At 46.5% G+C, this 22,240-nt stretch overlaps 1 protein-coding gene across 5 annotated transcripts in view; it reads right to left on the bottom strand.

Moving 5' to 3' along the window:
• Nucleotides 1–10,346: 10,346 nt before the first annotated feature.
• LOC104695638 (myosin-3-like) overlaps nt 10,347–22,240 on the bottom strand; it is a 29,183-nt gene continuing 17,289 nt past the window's right edge. For 3 of the 5 annotated variants that reach the window (XM_039562322.1, XM_039562321.1, XM_039562323.1), the window contains exons 22-40: nt 21,937–22,192; nt 21,517–21,759; nt 20,971–21,147; nt 20,567–20,890; nt 19,759–20,148; nt 19,531–19,657; nt 18,628–18,746; nt 17,917–18,113; nt 17,559–17,742; nt 16,750–16,915; nt 16,064–16,188; nt 15,564–15,872; nt 15,276–15,479; nt 15,016–15,141; nt 13,583–13,753; nt 13,386–13,490; nt 13,217–13,312; nt 12,955–13,092; nt 10,347–10,497 (exon numbers count right to left, since the gene is read on the bottom strand). In XM_039562322.1, coding sequence (XP_039418256.1) covers nt 10,474–10,497; nt 12,955–13,092; nt 13,217–13,312; nt 13,386–13,490; nt 13,583–13,753; nt 15,016–15,141; nt 15,276–15,479; nt 15,564–15,872; nt 16,064–16,188; nt 16,750–16,915; nt 17,559–17,742; nt 17,917–18,113; nt 18,628–18,746; nt 19,531–19,657; nt 19,759–20,148; nt 20,567–20,890; nt 20,971–21,147; nt 21,517–21,759; nt 21,937–22,192 — 3,481 coding nt within the window. In that variant the 3' untranslated portion in view covers nt 10,347–10,473. The remainder of the gene's footprint in view (nt 10,498–12,954; nt 13,093–13,216; nt 13,313–13,385; nt 13,491–13,582; nt 13,754–15,015; nt 15,142–15,275; nt 15,480–15,563; nt 15,873–16,063; nt 16,189–16,749; nt 16,916–17,558; nt 17,743–17,916; nt 18,114–18,627; nt 18,747–19,530; nt 19,658–19,758; nt 20,149–20,566; nt 20,891–20,970; nt 21,148–21,516; nt 21,760–21,936; nt 22,193–22,240) is intronic. The other 2 variants (XM_010409561.4, XM_039562324.1) reach the window with 2 other exon arrangements.

The following is a 22,240-nucleotide window of genomic DNA, read 5'->3' as shown; positions in this document are numbered from 1 at the left end:
GTTTTATACGATCTCGTCTGCAGATGCTACAGATGCCTACTCTTTCTTCGGTCAAAAATATTTTGGCAAACCCTCTTTGGTAAAGCATTGTCTGGCAAACTGAACTAAGGGCATAATTGTCATTTGACATGACTAGATATAATTAGAAAATTTTGATGTCTTAGTGGCTATATGAATACATCTCCTATAAACAATCTCCCAAGGGTGTTAAGGAGAGAATCTGGACTAGTCAAAGCACTTAAAGAACTTGGATTCAGGACTTATGGATTTTATTGCTGCCTTTCCCACCGACTCACTGCACAACCTGGGATGGATTGCTTGGTATGTCTGTGCTGCAGCTATCTCAGTAGTACAATAGATAAAACAGGATGTTAAAAGATAAATTAGAGTTATTCAAACCTTTTGGCAGCTTTATTGGTTTAACCCTGAAAGCAGAAGTGCAGATGTATAAGAGGTGAGGAAGGTGATAGGCACAGCAGGGTGGTCAGCCAAACACTGCAGCAGGGAGAGGCTGGTTTCTACCTGGGCTTTTAAGCTGATGCCTCTGACGGATGTGAGGCAGCTTTAGGGGTATCAGGAAGTCTGCACACACACACACACACACAGAGAGGCATGTGCCTGTGTGCCTCTTTGCACACACTTCAGATTGCAAATAAGTGGGAGATTCTGTAAAATCTGTTCTTGTGAACCTTGTGATGGGTTATAGCTGCTGACTCCTGATCTGCAGGTTAGTGACAGTGAGCAAGATGCTCCCTGCTTTTGCTGGCAACGTAACTTATCCTTAACCAATGCCTGTAACCCTAGGAAGGAGAACTGACTTGAAATGCCTTCTAACTAAAACCAGCACACCTACTTACAGATGCTAGAAAAATCCTCTATTCAGTCATACCTTTACAAATAATTGGACATTTGCACAAATGCATCATGTCAGCATGCAGTCCCAGATCCTCTCTACCTGATACATCCTCAGTCCAGAAATTCCATTTAATCACAAATATCTTGCACACTTAGACAGTCCAAAACACCACGGGTATACCAGAGCACTGGGGGTGGCAGACATGCCTGTACAATGCTGATGGCGGGGGGGGAAGGGGATTTGCTGGTAGCGCTTGAGAGAGAGACTGGTCTTGTTTTAGGAATAGAGCACAGTCATGTGAGCTGATTTAAATCCTGTCAGATTTAGACTGAGGTACTTAACGCCTTCTTTCCCTCAGTCATCAACAGAAAGAGTGGTTATCCTCAGGGCAACCAGCCCCTTAAACTGTAAGTCAGGGAGGGGGAGCAGAATGGACTCCCTGCAATCCAGGAGGAATTAGTCATCGACTTGAGCTTAGACTCTCTGTGAGGCCACTGAGGGAACTGTCAGAAGAACTTGCCCAGCCACTCTCCATCATTTATCATCAGTCCTGGCTAACCAGGTGTGAGAGACTGAAAAGATGGATGTCCTGAGACATTTTGGGATGCATGTGGGGGGAGGGAGGGTCAGACCTTACCTTGGCGAGGCATTGCCCCTCCCCACACCCCACCCCACCTAGAGCCATGATTCTGTGATTCTATAGCTGGGCTACATCACCTGACTTTGGGGATGTTGCCTTTCCAGTGGCCAACAACAAAGCCCTTCTACCCAGAGAGCTCTTCTGGGTTTTTGCTGTTGAGCTGTGTGGGATGTGGACCCAGCTGTGCAAGAGGCTGGAGTGAGGCCCACGGGCAGGCAGCCGAGGGAAGGTCTGGTTTGAACGGGAAGTAGTCAGTGAGTTGAGGTGTCTCCAGGTATTGATAATCACCAGTGATTTGGGGATTGAATTTAGTGTCAGTAGGTCCCCATAGTCCAGTGATAGAACATAAAATCTTTTTTGAAAATGGCCCAAATCTCAGAAGAGGGTTGTGAAGGACACAGCAATGAAAGAGATGCTTCAATCCAGGTGGCTTTTGAATATCTCCAAGGATGGAGATTTCACAACAGCTCTGGGAAATTTGTGCCAGCGCTCAGTCACCCTTACAGGAAAAAAAGTCTTCCCAGATTTTCACAGGGAACCTGCTGTGTGTCAGACTGTGCCCATTGCCTTTTGTCTTGTCACTGGGCACCACTGAAAAGGGCCTGGTTCCATCCTCTGTGCTCCTTCAGGTATTTATATCCATGGATACAATTCACCTGTCATTCTCTTCTCCAGGCTGAACAGTCTCTGTTCTTTCAGCCATCACTTATGACAGAGATGCTCCAATCTCTCATTCATCTTACTGGCCCTTTTCTGGACCCTCTCCAGTAGCTCTATATCTGTCTGACACTGGCGAGCTCAGCACTGGACACCACTCCACGTGTGGCCTCAGTGCTGAATCAAGGGCAAGGATCACCTCCCTCTATCTGCTGCACCACTCCTCCTAATGCAGGCACCTTCTTCACAGAAAGGACACATGGTTGGCTCACGTTCAACTTGGTGTCCCCCAAATCCCCAGGTTCTTTTTTTGCAAAGCAGTTTTTCAGCGGGTCAGCACCCACCATTCACTTGTGCCTGGGCTTGTTCCTCTCCAGGTTCAGGGCTTTGTGCTTGCTTTGCGTTATTGGGTCCCAGACTGACCTCAGGGTTTTGCCTCACCAGCACTCAGCTGCACATTGTCCTTACCAGAGAAAACACTTGATGGTACACGGGCCTCAGCAATTGTAGAATCACAGAGACTCAAATCTTACTGCCATGTTTATCTGTATTGCTAATTAAGTTATAAAAAGAAGATAAAATGCTAAAAGATCAACTGCTTTCACTTGAAAGCTCTAAATTCATACCCATTTCCTTTTTTCCTCTTTTGCATTACCGAAATAAGACACAGAAAACAAGAACTTCTCCTTCAATGTTTTGAGTTGCTATTTTAAGGTATCCTTTTGATGGAAATTAGGGCTAAAGCAATGGCAGCTGTAAGACCATACGTTGTGAATACAGGTAGTATATGAGCCCTTAGTGAATGTCTACAGGGGAAAGCCACTATGTGGAGGCTGGAAAAGAAGACAGGAGCAAGTACAAAAAAAAGGTTGGGCAAATAACCCAGCATTCAGTGTTGTAGTGTATGACATAAAGCTCATGAAAAGAAAAGTGAAGTGTTTGGTCAGCTGTCATAAGCATCCCTGGAAAGCAGTCTAAGCTACTGAGCATCTGCTTTGGATTTGGTTTAATTTATAAACCAAAGCTCATCTCTCTCATCAGGGTATCATTTATATGACACTGCTATAGTGGTTTCTTACAAAGAAGCAGTCTCTAATCTGAAATTACAATGAAAGATTTCACTGTCGTTTCACTCTCTAGATCCCAAAAAATTACTTCAGGGAAAACTTTGCCATGTTTCCTATATCCAGGCACAGCAAGGAGAAACCTGTCCAGGAAGGAGTCTGTTGAAAGAAGTGCAAGCACCTCAAAGCAAAAAAAAAAAAAAAAAAAAAGAATGCAGTGTTTCCTGAGAACCATTAATATTCTGTCAATTCTATAATTCTATTTCCATCTCTGCAGGGTGAACTTCGCTGGGACCAGAAGCAAACCACAGCACAAATAAATGGGAAGAGGCAGGCTGGAAGCCGTCCAGCAGTGCAGTGTCGCCAAGGTGCACATTCCCCATGGAGGAGAAAGGATTCAGTCGTGCTGAAAATAGATCCTTCTTGAGACAGCTATCAGACAGCTGCTCCCCTTCTGCCAGCCTCTAAGATGTGCATTTTCTTCTCCCCATTCCAGCGGTTAACTGAGAGATAAGGATTGAGAAGGCACTTTTTAGCAGCAGCCAGGCTGGGGAGGGGAAGGGGAAGTTCCTTCAAGTGCTGTGTGTTGGCCACTGGGAACCTCCCCCTCCTGCCTGTTCAGACTCATCAAGCTCATGAACTGGAACCACAAGAATGGCCTGTATGGCTGGAGGTTTTGCAGAAGGAAAATGAATGTTTCTTTGCAGTCTTTACTCCTGGGAGCTACTCTCAGGCTATCTGTTCTGTGGTTCCCTAACCAAGACAGATGGCCCTCCAAGAGGAAGTTTCCAGGTGGCCCCTCTGGCCAGGGACATCTCCAGGTGGCCGCTCCCATGCAGCTGAAGCCATGGCCATCAGTGAAATCTTTGATTTCACTTCATTAAATTACCAGACAGTTAATTTTGTGCCGCTCACCAAAGCATATCCCTCCAGAACACCAAATCCATAATACTGCTTCTCATGAACATCAGCTGAAATGTCCTCAGCAGCAGCAGGCTTTGGTTGCTTTCAGTCCTTGAAGAGGAGCGTGACCTGCAGGCAGAGTCAGACATCTGTGGAGCTCACTGGGGCAGCAAAATGCATCACATCACATCAGGAAGGAGTTCCACCAGGTGAGGAGCAGCAGGGCAGGCAGAGTACAGGGGACTCCTCTTATTACCACAGGCTGGACATATTCTCAGTGGTAATTGCATGCTGGTAAACATTTCCCCAGGCCCATCACAGGAATTCAGGGGTGTGGTACAAATGTGTTTTTTTCATTCTGAGTTGCCTGGCACCATTTCTCAGAAAATACGTGTATGATACAGTGAACAGCACTAACATCACCTCTGTGGGTTATTTCTGACCATAATATAACATTGAAAGAAATAAGATTGCATGACGTCCCTGCCCATGTCAGGGAGATTGAATTAGGTGGTCTTGAAAGATCCCTTCAACCCAAACCCTTCCATGGTCTGTGTGACTCTGAATGGCTGTACTGGGTGAGTTCAAAGGAACAGGCAGACTCTTACACCCAAGACATTTGTCATCACCCCAATCTCCCCAGACACCCACCCTCTGCATGACATTCCACCCAGGAGGTGAAGCCTTCTGGAGAACAAACCACCTCAAGATGGTGAAAAATGCAATGTGAATGGAGCAAAAAACAAGTGACTTCCATGTGGGAAACTGTACTGAAAATGGCAATGTGTTCTGTGTGTCCCTGTTAGTAATAGGAGACAGAAGCACAAGCACATTCCTGCTATCTCTATATGAAGCCCAAGAAGCCTTTGGCCTTCTCAGGTCTCAGTGACCTATTTGTACCCCCACGTGGAGCCTATAATGGTCATGGGATAGAGCAGATATCCTCTTCAACAGGGATCCCCTTGCACACCCTGCTAGTGAGCCCTGGGAGTCTGGAAAGAGCTCAGAGCTGCTCAGCTTCTGCTCCAGTAGGAAACCTCCTGCTGTGGGTCGAGGGCCTGGAGAGCAGGCTCAGGTGCCTTACACAGACAGAGGTGTCTCCTTGTGCATGGGGACAGGTCATTGCAGCTCCTCCTCTGGTGATCGGGGTCCCTGATGCCCTGACCAGGAGCTGAGATGTGCTGAGGGCCATGGGGGGCACCAGGAATGAGCAGGATCTGCATGGACGTGCTGCTCCTCTGAGCACACATTACAGCTAAGGGAAAAAGAAGTCACTCTTGTACGTGGCAGGTCACTACTGGTGATTACTCTGCCCTACTTCAACCAAAGCAGCTTGCTGGGTGACTGGTGCCCAGACCCTGATAAACTGCGGTGGATATCCCATAACGTAGAATCTACACACATCTGTTCACTGTTTACATACGCATTTGGTGTGTTATCAGCTCTCTCAACATGATGTCACACAGGGAACCCACTTGGGTGACAAGCAGCTATGCTTGGGCATGTGTCTGAAGGTGGGTTCCTCTCAGTGACAGTGGGTGAGCCTCAAGAGTGGCACAGCCCAGCTCACAGAGCACTGGGGAGACAGGTAAAGCAGCAAACTTTGATTTGGGGGGGAGAACTCTTCGCTGAGTATCAGAGTTGTGCTCTTAATCAGATTCCTCATGTTCCCAGCAAACACCAGCGGAAGAGCTGGCCTAGGAGGTGACATTCAGGATGTCCTTTCTGTCACCCACCACAGCAGCTGAGGAGCTCCAGTTACAGAACAGGGGAGTGGGGCTAAGACGCCTCCGGGTAAGACAAAGTCAAAAGACGGCAAGTGGCAAAAGGGGGAGGGAAGGAGAACTAGGATTAGGTGCATAATATTAGCACAAGCAGCAACTGCATCCTAAAAAAGACAGCAATGAGGTGGTACCTTCCTTGGTTGGCACTCATTTGGGACAGATGCACAAATCCTACTTCTGGGCAGATTTCAGTGCTGTAAATGGAAATATACTGGTATGGAATTTCTATTAATCTGCTCACTTTGAAAATTAGACTTTTCAAGGCTAAGACAACCCAGTGGATTACCACAGAATTTTCTGAGTGACACTCACTGCAGTGAAGTTGCCAACAGGATGCGTAGCAGAATTTTCTAGTGACATTTCTGAACTAACTTGTTCTTGCAGAAAAGTTCCTTTTGCATCCTTACGAAGGTTATCAACAGTTTCATTTTTCTATATTGGCAGACATATTCCCTTGTGGGTCAGGCTAAACATTTATTTAATTGCTCATTGCATTCATCTGATGTGCCAAGGAAAGAATACAAGCCCCTGCTACTCCTCAAGGGCAAATCAGCTGTGCAAAGCAGAACAGCTCCAGGTTTTTTCTTGGATGATCCTTCATAAAACATATGCCACACAGGGTGGGCTCGCAAAGAGTGACAAGCCGGGTCCCTGTGGGGTGGGCCACAGCAGCAGCTCAAAACTTGGGGTACTCTGCACCACCTCCATCCCCCTACCCTCTGCCAGGAAGAAAAGCAGCTCCTGAGGCTGCTGACCCCAGCCCAAGTTACCTGCCCTGCCTGGGGAGCTGAGGTCTGGCCATGTTGGGGGCTCCCAGGCTCCACCTGGGAGTAGTCCCTGAATTCTTCAGCCCTCTGGGAAGGTCTGGATTTTCACTCTGTCCTCCCAGTACAGCTTGTGTTCCTGGGTTTGGGAAATGCTGCCTGAGGATTTGTTCTCTGCAGTGCACACAGCTCTGCTCAGCACCGTGCCTGGGCATGAGTGACATGCCTTGTACCTTCTCAGCAGAAACTACAGAATAAATACAGCAAATGATTTCTTCAAAACTAAAATTAAGCTTTACAAATAGTTTCAGAAGTGGGGTATGAGTTAGTCGTTTGCAGATTATCATTGTAGTGTTTCTCAGTAGTTTCCCCTCAGACTTCTGACCTTTTGTCCTCAAACCTGTTCTGAGTTGTCATTTCTTCCACTCACACATCCTCTATCATCTTATCACTTATTTCTGTTCCTTGCACACATCCATCTTGCTTTCAGGGCCATGAGACTTTCTGAACTCCCAGCACGGTTTCAACCCCATCTCAGTTCTGTGGTTACCCTTCCACACTCTCTCTTACCAATTTTTTTCTGCAACAAGAGTCACAATATATCAAGTTCAGCTGCTCACACATAACGCATTGGGGCCCAACTCTATTTGATCTGGACCTGTTCAGGCTGCTCCTGCTCCACCTTCGTTGAGAGAGAGGACAAGACTTTCTGCAATGCTGCTGTTCCTGGAGTAAGCCCTGCCTCTGCTTTCCTCACCAGGGAAGGGATTCACAGACTGGGGCCTCTTGCTGATCTGCAAAGCCAAAGATGGTCTTCTGTGTCCACAGGCATTACATTAACTTGTTGGTTTACAAGAGAGGGGATGCCCCATCCACCCCAAGGAGCTCTGGCTGACTGCTGGAAGTACCTGAGCAGCTGCTGTGTTGCCCATGGGACAGCACATCACAGCAGGGAATGGTCACAGCCACGGTGCTGGGCCCCATTCTGATGTTTAACCTTTGAGCTGGCAGTGGAGCTGTGCTGCAGCAAGTCTCTCAGGGGTAAGAATAGCAGCTGCTGTCTTGGCACACAGCACAAGTGTCCAGCTCCTCCAGGGCAGCACGTTGCACTGCGACATAGAAGGCAGCCTACCCGCCCAGGAATGTCTTCAGGCGCTATTAGTGGAAGCAAATCATCCCCACAAACAGGCACGACCCCACACAGGAGTCTTGGGAGAGCGGGGCTATTTTGGGCTTTTGACATTGAGGATGAAAGGAGACACGTGATGGGGCTGATCCTCCTGGTAGGGGCCTCCTCCAAAGCTCCCTGCAGCCTTGTCCCCTCCTCTAGCAATGGCTCTTGTGAAGGCTGAGGGGCAATTTGGTGTGGCCTTGGAGCGCAGGAGGTGAGGGCAGAGGGAGCTGTGAGTTTGCTGGGGGTGCAGGGCCAGCCCTCAGTGCCATCAGCAGTGCCCAGCCGTGCTTAGGGCAGGTCCTGCCTGACGGTGTGAACCTGTCTCTGAGCTCGGGGCTTGGGGCTGCCTGCTTTATTCTCAGCCATACCCACGAGAGTGAGAGAGATACCACAGAGTATTGCAAGGCTCCAAACAACTTGCTGAAAGCATGCATTGAAACACAAATCCTTTGCATCCAGGAGGGTATTCACCTCTTTCCGCCTGAAGGTCTCCATTTCTGAGTGGTTCCTCAGCATCAGGAATGTTTGAGAGGCCCCTTTTCCTCTTCCCAGGCACGACAAATTCCCTCCCCAACTTATTCCCATCCTTTTAAGATCCTTTTTCTTTTTCTGGTGTGGATTTCTTTCATTCCGCTTTTTTTACGTCTCATTTCTGCTTAATTTACCTTGCTTTGTGAAAAGTTGCACGTTAAGCTGTCAGAGGAGAAATCACCACTTTCCCAGAAGAGTTTTCCAGTTGGATCAACCAGCCAAGTTGGTCCCCCTTGTGACTCCATATTCAGCTGGACTGATACACAGCAGCAATGTTAGCAGGCAGGAACAAGTGGTCAGGGGACTGAGGGTGTATTGGGTAGCTTATAAAGTGCTGCCACTAAATGCAATCCCATACCCTTGGGGGTCAGTCTCATGCTAGCTCCTGGAAGAAGGCCACCTGGCACAGTCCCAGTCTTTTAAGCCATCCCCATGCACATCCAGCACTGCTGCAGACAAAGACTCCATCAGTTCATCCAGCAGACAAGAACCACAAGTCCCTCATTCATGGTCAAGTTATTTTTCCAGCAGCCTAATAAATTACCCTCCTTGGTCTGGCTTTGCCAGTACCTCTGTGCTTGTTGGGCATCCCCTGTGTCTGTCAGAACACAGTACAATGGGTGTGGGCACTGTGCACAGTCCAGCCCTGGCTGCTCACTTAAAGGTCAGGCAGGTGATAAAGTCAGTCTTTACCCCCCATTTGGTGCCATATGATGTCGTTCAGGTTCCTGTGGATCACCTCGCCTGGTGATGACTGAACCAGGGCCTCAGCATGTGGTCTGTGGCATGGCAGGCTCTGTGACTGGTATGCTGGACAGGGCTGTGTGCTTCTCTGAGGATCCCCAGCACTGCAGTGCTCCGACTCGTGCTGCCCTGGACCATCATGGCTCAGCACAGGCCAAGCTTCTGTGCAGTAACTCGAGCTGAGGGTTTGTGACCATGGCCGTGCATTTCTTTCAATCTCTTTATTTCTTATTGCATGCAATTGGCAGAGCTCAAAGTGTACCACAGGCTTTCCACAGAGCTGCATTGCTGCCAGCAGGCCCTGAGCCCAAACCTGCCCTCGTGCTCTCAGGATCCTCCCCTCCAAACCAGACCTACGTGCATGGTGTGTTATGCCAACACAGGCACCATAGTCCTGGATGCAGCCAACCTGGGCACTCCAGGTGCCAGGTGGGAAAGCCAGGCTCTGGCACCTGCTGTTCAGCCAATCCTGTTGTGAGTCAGAGCCAACACAAACCAAAAGTGAATTCCACTTTATGAAATGGGAATGAGCTGCACTGCCAGCAGAAAGAGCTGGTGCAGTGAAGGTAGGGGTTATCCTGCTAAAGCCAGCTCCATGCAGAGCCTTGCAGGGGCTGCTGTGCTCTGCCCACTGTGCTTTGAGTCTCAAAGAACCAGGGACTGTGGAGCTGGGGCAAGAGCAAACAGCAAACTTTGTACCAAAAGCAGGCAAGAGGGCTGGGAGGATTACATGACAGTGCCATGTTGATGCCAGGATACTCTGGAATGAACAATGACCGTCTGGTAAGGGTTGCAAGACTTTCCTAGCAGTTTGTAATTTTCTGTTATTTTGCACAGCTACTCCTAAACAAGTTACAACTGTTCTTCTGCAGGTTCGTGGAGTATTGCACTGAGTAACCAGTCATTTGACATGGTGGGGTAGGGTCAGTGGCACGGCCTAGGAGCACAGCAGGACTTTGGATTGCGTCCTGAGGAACAGCACTGTGTCATAAGCTGCTGAGAACAAGGTGCAGGTAGTCTGCTGAGAATGTGCTGCTTCCAGGCTACAGGAGCTGAAACAGAAGTCATCCCATGGGAAAGCAAAAAGCCTGTCAAACCTCTAGGTTTTAAATTCAGGATAAAATTGGTCAAACTGCTCAGAGAAGTAGTAAGGCTCCAACCCACAGTTTTGACTATACTTAACTTAGTAACAAAATGACTCTCATTTAAACATTCACATTTGGAGCATCTGAAGTTGCTGATATCTATTTTATTGACACTGTCACAGCAGCAATGTTTGTGTTCACAAACAATGGGAAAATTCCTACCACAGCTGGAGAGATACTTTGTGGAAGTTCTGGTTATCCCAGAAGAAGCTCATTTTTCAGTTCCTAACACCACCTGGAAAGGAGAGGCTTTGTTTAGTCCACACATGCCAAGATGAGTCTTTTGATCCCTAAAATCATCCATCTCAGTGCACCATCTAGCTAGGATGTGCAAGTGGAGCCCGAGCCAATGCAGTGGTGTCTGGAACCCTTAAAACCACTGTGTGAGTTGAATATAAGCAGGTAACACCAAGATGGCCAGTGTCCACAGCTGAAGCATGAAGAAAAGATTAATTCCATTATTTCACTGGAAAAACAGGGACACAGGTACTGCTAAGCTTATTCCTTCTTTTCAGGGGCAAAAAGCAGCGAGCCCTAAGCCTTGCATTACGGGTCTGGAGCAGGCACAGTCTGTCACCAGGCTGTGTTTCACAATCTCTGAACTTCTAATCTCCCTTCCCCCCTTTCAAAGAGGCCCCAGTCCTACGGGAAGAACGTTTTCAAGTCTTTAACAACATTCTGTTACCTGCTCTCAGAAAACTCCATTTCTTCTTCAGCACACTGAAAACAACCCAAAGCAAACGCAGATATGTGAATTCTCTCACACTGAGTATTTTCTAACATCTCCCAGGTGCAAGGGAGTACCAGGCACCTCAAAGCAGGATCTAAACCTACAGGATATTGCAGAGAGTGGCCCACAGTCAGTGTGTTCAACCAGCCTTCACCTGGGGATATCCAGTAGAAGATTCCTGAAATCTTGCCTCTCTCTGGGCTTCCAATTCTGTTAGAGATTGAGCATTCCCTCTATAAGGTAATCTCATATCTGGAGCCTTTGCTCAGTAACCTGGACTCAGCCATCCTAGTGCATCCCCTGGGGTGTTGGCAAGATAGCCAGGCAAGCACTGAGGAGTCAAAGCCTTTTACTGGTGCATGGCATCAGGTGAGGGTCGGAGGGCTCTGCAGAGGGACCTGGACAGGCTGGATTGCTGGGCCAAATCAAACGATATGAGGTTCAACGACACCAGGTGCCAGGTCCCACACTTTGGTCACAACAGCCACCTGCAGGGGGATGCTCCAGGCTGGGGACAGAATGGCTGGACAGCAGCCAGGCAGAAAGGGACCTGCACATGCTGGTCGACAGCTGACTGAGCATGAGCCAGCAGTGTGCCCATGTGGCCAAGAATGCCAATGGCACCTGGCCTGGATCAAGAATAGTGTGGCAGGACCAGGGAAGTGATTCCTCCTCCGTACTTGGCACTGGTGAGGCTGCACCTCGAGTGCTGTGTCCAGTTCTGGGCCCCTCAATTTAGGAAGGATGTGGAGATGCTGGAGAGTGGCCAGAGAAGGGCAGCAAGGCTGGTGAGGGGTCTGGAACACAAGTGGTGTGAGGAGCAGCGGAGGGAGCTGGAGGGGCTCAGCCTGCAGAAGAGAAGTCTCAGGGGGGACCTCGTCCCTCTCTACAGCTCCCTGCAGGAGGGGGCAGCCAGGTGGGGGTCGGTCTCTTCTCCCAGGCAGCCAGCAACAGGACAGGAGGACACAGCCTTGAGCTGTGCCAAGGGAGGTTTAGGTTGGACACCAGGAGGAATTTCTTCACAGAAGGGGTGGCTGGGCACTGGGATGGGCTGCCCAGGGAGGTGGCGGAGTCACCGTCCCTGGAGGTGTTTAATGAAGCCTGGATGTGGCACTCAGTGCCGTGGGCTGGGTGACAAGGTGGTGATGAGTCACAGGTTGGACTCGATGACCTCAAAGGTCTTTTCCAACCTGGTTAATTCTGTGATTCTGTGACTCACTGAAAGCTGCAGACCAGCCTCTGGAAGAGCCAACACTGCCTGTTGAGTCTCAGGCCAGATCCTTCAGGAGAAAGCAGGTTCTCCATAGTGTGTCTTCAAGTGTGAAAATGCTGTATGAGTAAGAGGATGCTGCAGAAGGCAGCCTGAAGCCAAAGTTCTCCCTTTCCTGGATATATGCTCTAGTCACTAGTTATTCTTCCAAAACATGGACTGAGAGTATTTTACCTCCAACCACCAACTGAGCTAGACTAGTGCAGTCAAAAGGCATTACACCTGCTCAGACCACATGAGGAAAGGCAGCTCTAGATCTTGTACCACTCTTGGGTTGGAGATAGACAACTGTCCAGGAAGTTCAGCTAAGGGCACAGAGCTTCTGTTCTTTTCTCAATCAGAATGCTAGTTCTGCCTGAGGCTCAAAGAAGGGCTGTTCTAGGAATGTTCAGTTAGATTGGCTCTCATTACTTTCACTTTATGAGGCAGCTCCTTAAATCTGAAACTAATGTGATGAAACTGGCCAGAAGACTCATGCTCGGTACCAGAGCCTGAAACCCCAGAGTCACAGAATAAAGTCTGCTCAGAGCCTTCTCTTCCTCAGGCTGAACAACCCCACCCCACTCAGCTTGTCTTTAAAAGCCCCTTCCTTCCAGAGCTGTCATTTCCAAATGATGTCTGTACCACTGGCGAGGCACAAATCTGCTGCTAGACTTGTTTGAGCAAATAGCACACTGGCAGTAAAGCCTTACCTTTGTAGCAGGGCCTTCTCGGGCCTTAGCTCTGAGCTTATTTACTTGGCTCTCAGCAATATCTGCCCTTTCCTCGGCCTCACGTATCTTATGCTGTGCATTTCTCAGTTTGGAGAGATTAATATTGGCTTGTTCATCCTGAAATTGCAAAACAAAAAGAAATTTAAAACCATCTGGCAACATGCTGGGGCACAGAGTCAACTTTTAAACTGACAGTCCTATGAACTGGTAAATAGGTATTTGCTTCACTTTCGTGACTCACAGCTTCCTCAGCTTGTCTTTTGTAGGATTTGATTTTCATCTGCAGTTTATCTACCAGATCTTGTAACCTAATCGTGTTTTTCCTGTGTTCTTCACACTGTGGAAAGAGAACATGCAATTGTATGTCCTTGGGAGACAAAACATCAGAATTGCTTTCTATTTCTACCCACCTGAAAAGTGAGCTCTTTGACACGCCGTTCATATTTGCAGATGTTTTTCATAGCCTCTGAAGATTGTTTATGTTCTTCTTCCAGCTCAGCTTCTAATTCTCGGATCTAGTGAATTAATCAACAATTGGTTTAAGCCCTCACACAGGACTTGGAGAAGAAAGATGTTTCTGACACCCATGTTCAGTGCTGGTACCCACCCTGGCCTCCAGCTTCTGGATCTGCTTCTTCCCTCCCTTCAGTGCCAGCTGCTCGGCCTCTTCCAGACGGTGCTGCAGGTCCTTCACCGTCTGGTCCAGGTTCTTCTTCATCCTCTCCAGGTGGGCACTGGTGTCCTGCTCCTTCTTCAGCTCTTCTGCCATCTTGGCTGCCTTGGAAGGGAGATGACACAAGAAACTGGAAGAATGTGAAAGAACAGCACCTACTGTGCACCAGCAGGGGATTAACTCCTGTGTCCTGCTGACCATTCCTGCCACCCCACTCCCTGTTTTGTTTTTTCCCTGACATGATAATGGCAAAAACATGACATGAAATAGTAGGGAAAAGGATGGGAGAAGTCTGCTTTACTGCAGACTAATTTATGTTATTTAAGACAAACTAAGATTTATTTTGCTCTCAAACACTGCATTCCTACACAATAAAATTAAGCACTTCGGTGAAATATTTTTTGAGTGACATTACTTATAATTAAGGTAAAATTCAACAAATTGCTTTGGCAGCAAAATATCTGAAAAGGTCTAAATTGAAAAATGTGAGCACTAGAAGTTTTATATAAATAGATACGTGTATGTGTGTATAATTCATTGTAATGGTTTTTTTCTCTTTTAATCAAACAGAATAAAAATTATTAAAACACAGTAACACCTCAACGCGAGGAAGAGCTTCTTTCCCTGGAGGGTGGCAGAGCATGGAACAGCTGCCCAGGGAGGGCATGGAGTCTCCCTCTGGAGACATTCCTGTGTCACCTGTTGCAGATGACCCTTCCCGGACAGGGGGGTTGGAACGGATGATCTCCAGAGATCTCTCCCAATCATAATGATTCTGAGATTCTATTTCATTTTTTTTCCCCTTTTCACAAGCAAGCTGAAAAACTTTCTTTCTATTTTAATTCCACATAATCTATCTAAGTGTTGAGATTTTTGTTTGATCCTCTGCATCAAAAATCATTAGCAGAAAGAGTCCCATGACTCACCAGTCCTATTGCCTGGCTGACCTTCACAGGTCTTGCATGGGAGGATTTAGCACCAATTCTGAATGGAAATTTACAATTCTCATTTGAAAAGTTGTTAAATAGGATTTTGCAAAGACAACTATTCAAATACCTTAGCCAATTTACTGGTTTCAATACTGCAGGATTTCTTTGTGGATTACGTTTTCATGCAGCACTGAAGAAAGTTATTTTGTTTTCAACTGACTAAATGTGGGTTTAGTTCTTTGTGATGGCAACAGCCCCATCTGTCAGCAGGACATGTTCCCTGTTGCTCTAATCCTCCTCTGACACGTAGCCTTTTCAACCAGGCCCACAGACTGGTTCCTTGTCCACCATGTGACAAGAGTATTTGCATTAACTCCCAGCAGCAATGCCACTGGGAGCCTTGAAAATTCAAAGCGAAAACCACAGTAACATCCTCACATCTGTCATTGCCTTCTTTGCTCTTTCTTCAGCACTCTTTGCTTCATTAGTAACATCCTCTATCTCTGTTTGGATTTGTGCCATATCAGTTTCAAGCTTCTTCTTTGTATTAAAAAGGCTGGCATTCTGTGAAGGAGAAAGAGAGAGGCTTTGAGTATCTGTCTGTGGTCTCTTACACATAGAGACTATCAATTACTATTCATTCTTCCTCCATCAATCTCTGGACCCCAAATCACATCAGTCTTAGCAAAGCAAACTACCTGGGTATGGAGGAGCTGTGCACGTTCAGTGGCATCCAGAAGCTCCTGCTCAGCCAATTTCCTCGACCGCTCCGTCTGCTCCAGGGCTGCCCGCAGCTCCTCAATTTCAGCCTGCAGCAGGTTTGCCCTGCGCTCCACCATGGCCACCTGCTCCTTCAGGTCCTCCTGTGTCCTGAGAGCATCATCCAAGTGCAGCTGTGTGTCCTGTATTTGAAGAGCCAGTTTTGCCCTAATGAATTTCCCGAATACTGTGCTTAAAAATAAATCAACCAGAAGGTAAAGCAAGACCTTGAGAGCTCCCTGGATGCTGTGTAGGTGTTTCTGTGTCTCTGCAGCCTGGCGGTTGGCATGGCTCAGCTGGATCTCCATTTCATTCAGGTCTCCCTCCATCTTCTTCTTCAGCCTTAAAGATTCGCTTCTGCTCCTGATCTCAGCGTCCAAAACACCCTGCACTGTCTCCACAATCTTTTCTTGGTTCTTTTTTAGCTGGTCAATCTCCTCATCCTTGTCAGCAATCTTTCTGCTGATTTCTGACTTCATCTGAGTCAGTTCTTGGTTGACACCAAGGATTTTGACTTCTTCGTGCTCAAGGGCTGCCTTTAAAAGAAAAAGGGGGAAAATAAAGAGGAAGGTAACATTTCAGAGAACATTATTATTGTGGTGGTACTCAGTGACTTCACAGAAACTCCTAAAGTTCGTGGCAATCAACCTTGCACACAGCTACTGCCAAAAAAGGGAACAGAAAGCTGTTCAGAATGTTCTTTACAGTAATATTTAAACTAGCTCACCTCTGCCTCCTCCAGAGCTAATTGCAGACCATTTTTTTCTACTTCAGCTTGCTTTTTGGCTTTCTCAAGGTCTCTGATCATTTTTCCATTTGCAGTTATCTGCTCTGTCAGATCAGCTACTTCCTCTGTGAGAGAAGAATGGCATCAACCAGAGGAGCTGAACTCTATGCTTTGTTGCTGCATTCAGCACCTCTTTTGCACACATAAATATGTGTACACATATGTACACGTGTACACAGTGTATGCATGTCTGTCAATATGTACAGATAAAACCAGACAGAACCCACTCATGCAGGCTAAGTGGGGCATCAGTGGGGTTTCACAGACATCCTCACAGAGAGCCTGGAAGAGCCCTGCATGTGTTAAATCTATGGACAGGCACCTGTAAAACTCACTTTCGTGAGCTGTTCAGTCTCCTGAGGTCACTACCTTTACCTGAGAATCGCCCCTCACTGTCTGCAGCAGATAATGGAGAGCCAGGACATTTGCTTTATTAGCTTCATCACTTTACAAACATGCTTGACAACTTTTGGTAAGACACTGATATTCTGAATTAAGATGGAGAGCACAGGAAGGACAGAGTGCTGTCACTTGGTGCCCTCCTGCAGATATGAGCGTGCTCGTGGAGCATACCCTGTTGTGGTTGGTCTGTGAAAGCTAACAGGAAACCAGAGCCAAACACGTACGCTGGAGAGTGGTGTTCTCCCGTTTGATTGTTTCAAGCTGATCTAAAGTTTCCTCATAGGCACTTTTCACTTTGAAAAGCTCTGTGTTCAGCGAGCCTGATTCTTTAGAGAGAGCTTCCCGTTCCAGCTGGCTTTCCTCATACTTCCCCTTCCATTCTGCCATGACCTGGAAGACATCATAGAATCATAGAACGTTTTGGGTTGGAAGGGACATCAAAGATCACCTAGTTCCAAATCCCCTGCCATGGGCAGGGACACTTCCCACTAAGTTGCTCTAAGCCCTGTCTAGCCTGGCCTTGGGACACTTCCAGGGATGGGACAGCCACAGCTTCTCTAGGCAACCTGTGCCAGGGCCTCCCCACCCCCACAGGGAAGAATTTCATCCTAATATCCAATCTAAACCTACTCTCTGTCAGTGTGAAGCCATTCCCCCTTGTCCTGTCAATCTGGGCCCTTGTCAATAGTCTCTCTCACCTTTCTTGTAGCTTCCTTCAGGCACTGGAAGGCCACGATTAGGTCACCCTGAAGCTTCTCTTCTCCAGGCTGAACAATCCCAATTCTCTCAGCCTTTCCTCATAGGAGAGGCTATTATGTTTCATTTTCTGCTGGCACTGAAACTGTTAGTTTATCTGTGACTGTATTTTTTACTAGATAAATACTGCAGTCTCTGAAACCAGGACAAATTCCTACTGCCATGCCCTTGTGGCTCTAGTTAGATTCACCTTGACTTCAGCATTGACTGATGTACAGAGTGTTAGTTTGGCTTTCTAGGAAGGCTACACTTGAAAGATACTGTGCTCACTTATCACCTTATCAAAGCTCTGCTGTCTCCTGTCAAGGGCAGCTGCTGATGTGTTTGCTCTCTCTATGTCCAGCGTCAGATCCTCCACCTCCCCCTGCAACTTCAACTTCATCTTCTCCAAGGTAGCACACTTGGAATTCAGTGTCTCCTCCTGCTGCCCTGCTTCCTGAAGATGCTGACAGAGCTTTTTCCTTAAGGCACATAAATAAAACAAGCATATGATTAAAAAAATCATTGCATTATGCGTCTGATTTTAATTATGACTATATGTAAACCCCAAGAAAATAATTTAGGTCAGGCTACTAAAAGTGGGTCTATGTTCTGCCCAATATACATCGGGACAGCTCATCTCATCTATTCTGTACTTGGCCTCCTCGAGCTCCTCCGTGCGCTGAATCGCGTCCGTCTCGTATTTGGTTCTCCACTGGGCCACTTCGCTGTTGGCCTTGGACAGGGCACGCTGCAGCTCCCCCTTGGCCTCCTGCTCCTCCTCATATTGTTCCCGGAGCAAGTCACAGTCGTGGCGAGCGGACTGCAGGGCGTGGGCCAGGGCGTTCTTGGCCTAAAAATCACCCATAGTATCATGTATTTATGTTAGCTGTGACCAGCAGGCGACCTCATGACCTTGCACATCTGAAATATGATTCCTGCAGCTTGATCAGAAGACAAAGAGCTGGGGTTTCGTAAGTGTTCAGGCAGCTGCCTCTACCTGTCACCAACTTTTCTCAACTCTACCACTAGAAAAGACCAAAAGTGATGCTTTCACCTTGGCATATGCTGTAACTTTTCTTCCCTGTGGCTACAGAAGCTAAAGAAATCACACAGACCATGGCTTTAAAATTTAAAAACATGAAAAAATTCACCAAAACTTAAATCACTTCTAGTATGCCAGAGTCATCCTTAGCAGAGTTGTCCTAAGCCCTGCACACAGTGCTTACTGTACACATCCTGCCCAGGAGTAATTTTACTGTGTTAGACTATAGGCAATACTTACAAACTCCCAAAAGTGTTTTTTAAATGAACTGAGACCTGGATACATTTTGAAGCCTTAGCAGGTGCTCACTGGTTCACACTACCTTGATCTCTTCCTCCAGCTGCCTCTTGAGTTCTTCCACCTGCTGTGTAAGTGCCTGCTTGCTCCTGGACAGCTGCAGCCTCACAGTTTCTTTCTCTTTGAGTTGACGGCTTAGTTCACCTGTGACAAGAGAGAACAAGTTCTCAATACTGTCCAGATTAAGCATCCTGAAACCAGTCATATATAATAAAAATAATAATAGGTAAGTGGAATCACACAGCACTGTTTACCTTATCAGTTGCTCCTATTGTGTACATACATCTACCATTGCACAATATATTTTACTCCTTCAAAATGCTTTTGGTGGTGTTCTTTCTTTATCTAAATTCACCTGATTCCCCAATTCTAACTGTATCCCTTATTACAGTTCTGATCCACTGGATGCTATTTTTTTCCTGAAGACAAATGCTTTAGAAAATTTGCTTAATTGTTTCTTTTAAAGCCCAATTTTAATTTTGAAGCAGTAGGATTTTATGCTGTCACACTGGCTGAACTGACACAAAATGCTGTAGCAGTTTCCCATAATTGGCCTTGTGATGCAAGAGCTAAACCCTAAAGTTTCCTTTCATAAGATTTACAGTAACTGGAAAACCTTTATTCCATGTCATCCTCTGTCCTGTGGGCTGAAATACACCTTTCCCCTTTCTTGGAGAGGTGCCTAGAGCTTATGCCATCATCTCTAGAATTCTCAGTACTTCTTGTAGCCCTCCAATATTGTCTTTTTCAGATTTTTCCTCAGCCATTTTACATTTTTTCTCAATTTTTCATTTTCGTTCTAAGATTTCCCCTGAGCACTATGCTCAATGACCTTACAACAAACTGGTCAGAGAATGGTACATGAGAGAATCTGTTTGCTACTGAAGGGAAAAAATATCCTTGCAGCACATCTTGGTGCCTTCCTTACCAGACTCTGTCTGGAGCTGGGCTTTTTGTATCACCATCTCATTCACATTCCTCTGGTGCTCCTCAAGTTTGGCTTTCATCTCACTCATCTCATCTTCCAGGGTGCGGTACCTTTTATCCAGATTAGCCTGAAAGAGAATAAGAAAGTGGAATCTGTGTAGGTGTGTTTGTAAAGTTCCCAGCGGACAGAAATATTGACAATTCAAGTACTTAAGTTAAGGAGAAACACCTTGGACTTGGTAATGGTCTCTGTACGACCAGCCAAGTCATCAATCTCCATCTTCAGCTCACTCTTCTCCTTCTCCAGCTTCTGCTTCACGCGTTGCAGGTTGTCGATCTGCTCCCCCAGCTCAGCGGTGCTGTCCGCGTGCTTCTTGCGCAGGGCGGCAGCCGTGGCTTCGTGCTGCAGCGTGGCCTCTTCCAGGTCACGGCGCATCTTCTGGAATTCTGCCTCGCGCTTCTTGTTGAGTTCTGTCTGAGCAGCGGTGGCTCCTCCAGCCTCTTCAAGACTTCCACGGATTTCCTCCAGCTCCCTCGCCAGCTCACCACAACGCTTCTCTGCTTTTGCCCGCGTCACTTTCTCACTCCTAGCCTCCTCTTCCAGCTCTGCAGCACGGGCCTATATAACGAGGTAATAGCACATCAGTAATTAAATAGGGAACAAGTAATTCAGTGCTCAGGTTAATGCATATTTGTCACAGTAGAACACCAAGCACCTTGTTTTGGAGACTATGAGCAGAACAAACTTTCTTTGAATTTCACTGTTTTGGTATCGTAGGTAAAGACTTACTGACAGGAAAGGACTTATGGATCAACTCATTCTAACTTTAGATCACAGCTTTCTGTTGTTGTATTGGGTTTGCATGGCCAGGTTTTGGCAGTGGGGGGGATACAGGGGTGACTTCTGTGAGAAGCTGCTGGAAGCTTCCCCCGTGTCTGACGGAGCCAGTGCCAAACTGTGGACAAGCATTACTCGTGGTACTACAGTTTAAAACAAGCAAACAGTAACGATGAAGTAGGTACATAAAGTCTCTTGCCTGCAATTCTCTGATCTTCTTCTGCAAATGAGTACCTGAATTTTGCTGTTCTCCAATTTTATTTTGCATCTGGTTAAAATCAAAGTCTTTCCTGTGAAGGAGATGTTCTTTTAATAAAAAAAAATATGTCCAGTTAAAGCCAAATAATACATTTTTCACCGATTTTTTTTTCTCATACTTCCTTAATTTTTCATCTAAATGTTGTTTATCATTCTCCAGATCTACTATGGTTTCCTGTGCAAGTTTCAAGTCTCCCTCAAGCTTTCTCTTTGCTCGTCCAAGGTCCACACATGCTTTTCTTTCGAGTTCTAAAGTTCCTTCAACCTGCAACATAAACATATATAAACATGACTGATGGAACAACCAAAGAATTTGCTCTTTCTCCTTGTGTGGAACATGCTCACATGGTTCACTTGCTGCTCCAGCTTGGTCCTAGCTTTGGTGAGGGTATTAACTTTGTCCTCCTCTATTTGCAGGTCATCCAGTGCCTGTTGCTGGGCCTCTTGCAGGGCCTTCTTCTCCTTGACTAACTTTGCAACAGTCTCATCCAAACCTGTCACTACTTCAGTCAGATTTTTCACCTATTGTAAAGCAAAATACTTAAAGGTCACTAATAATTTTGGCCCTCACATAGGCAATGAACACAGATAATGAACTTGTTGTTAGACTCCCAAAGGAGCTTAATTACTTGCATTGTATGGTCAAACTCTACAATCTCTCTGCTTATCTATCAACCCTTCAGAAGTCACAAAGCAATGCTGAACTTTAATTTTAATGCATTTTTGTATGCTTATGGGTTGGTTTTCCTGCACAACAGAGGTGCCCAGCTTCAGTACCAGGCCCATAGATGTCCTTACACAGCAGTGTGTAAGCATTCAAGTTTACTGAACCTTTACAGCCTATACATAGACAGAGCAACTGTAATTAAACATTGCAGAAATAAAAAGCACCTTGTTTTCGGTGGCATGCTTTTCCTTTTCAGCCTTGACCAATGTTGACTCAAGGTCATCAATATCTTTCTTCAGCTCAGAGCATTCATCCTCCAGTTTCCTCTTTCTGGCTGCCAGATCAGCATTCATCTCCTCCTCATCCTCCAGCTTTTCCATTACCTCCTTTATTCTTGCTTCCAGCTGGAATTTTAGTTTGATCAGCTGGTCACATCTTTCTTCAGCATCAGCCAAATTTTCATTTTCCTTTTTATAGAGAACAGAAATGTGTTTCATTGTCACACATTGGCACTGACACTTACAGAAATCACCTGCTTATTAAATGGCTGGAACGTGAAATAAAAGGATTTCCTTTCAGCCCTTTCCTGGCATCAGACAAAACTGATGTAATCTGAAGAGCCAAAAATTATTTAAATTACATACAGTTTGTACTTGCAGCTGTAGGTCCTTTTTCTCTTGCACCAGAGTCACCAATTTTTCTTCCAGTTCATTCCTCGTGGTTTCTGATTTAGCCAGTTCTTCTTTTGTTCTCTCAAACTCTTCCTTCATCATGGCCAGTTCTTTCTCAGTTTCCACACTTTTTAAGAGGGGTTTTAACTTGAAGTACAGCTTCATCCAGGGCCACTGCTTGACTTTCATGAATGCACGGATGTTGTACTGGATGCAGAGGACGGACTCCCTGAAACCAAAGTGATCCATCAGTACTGTGAATAAAGCCCATCTTTGA

This window comes from Corvus cornix, chromosome 18 (genome assembly GCF_000738735.6).
Source record: "Corvus cornix cornix isolate S_Up_H32 chromosome 18, ASM73873v5, whole genome shotgun sequence".
Lineage (NCBI taxonomy): Eukaryota > Metazoa > Chordata > Aves > Passeriformes > Corvidae > Corvus > Corvus cornix.
This window is presented reverse-complemented; position numbering and strand designations above follow the sequence as displayed.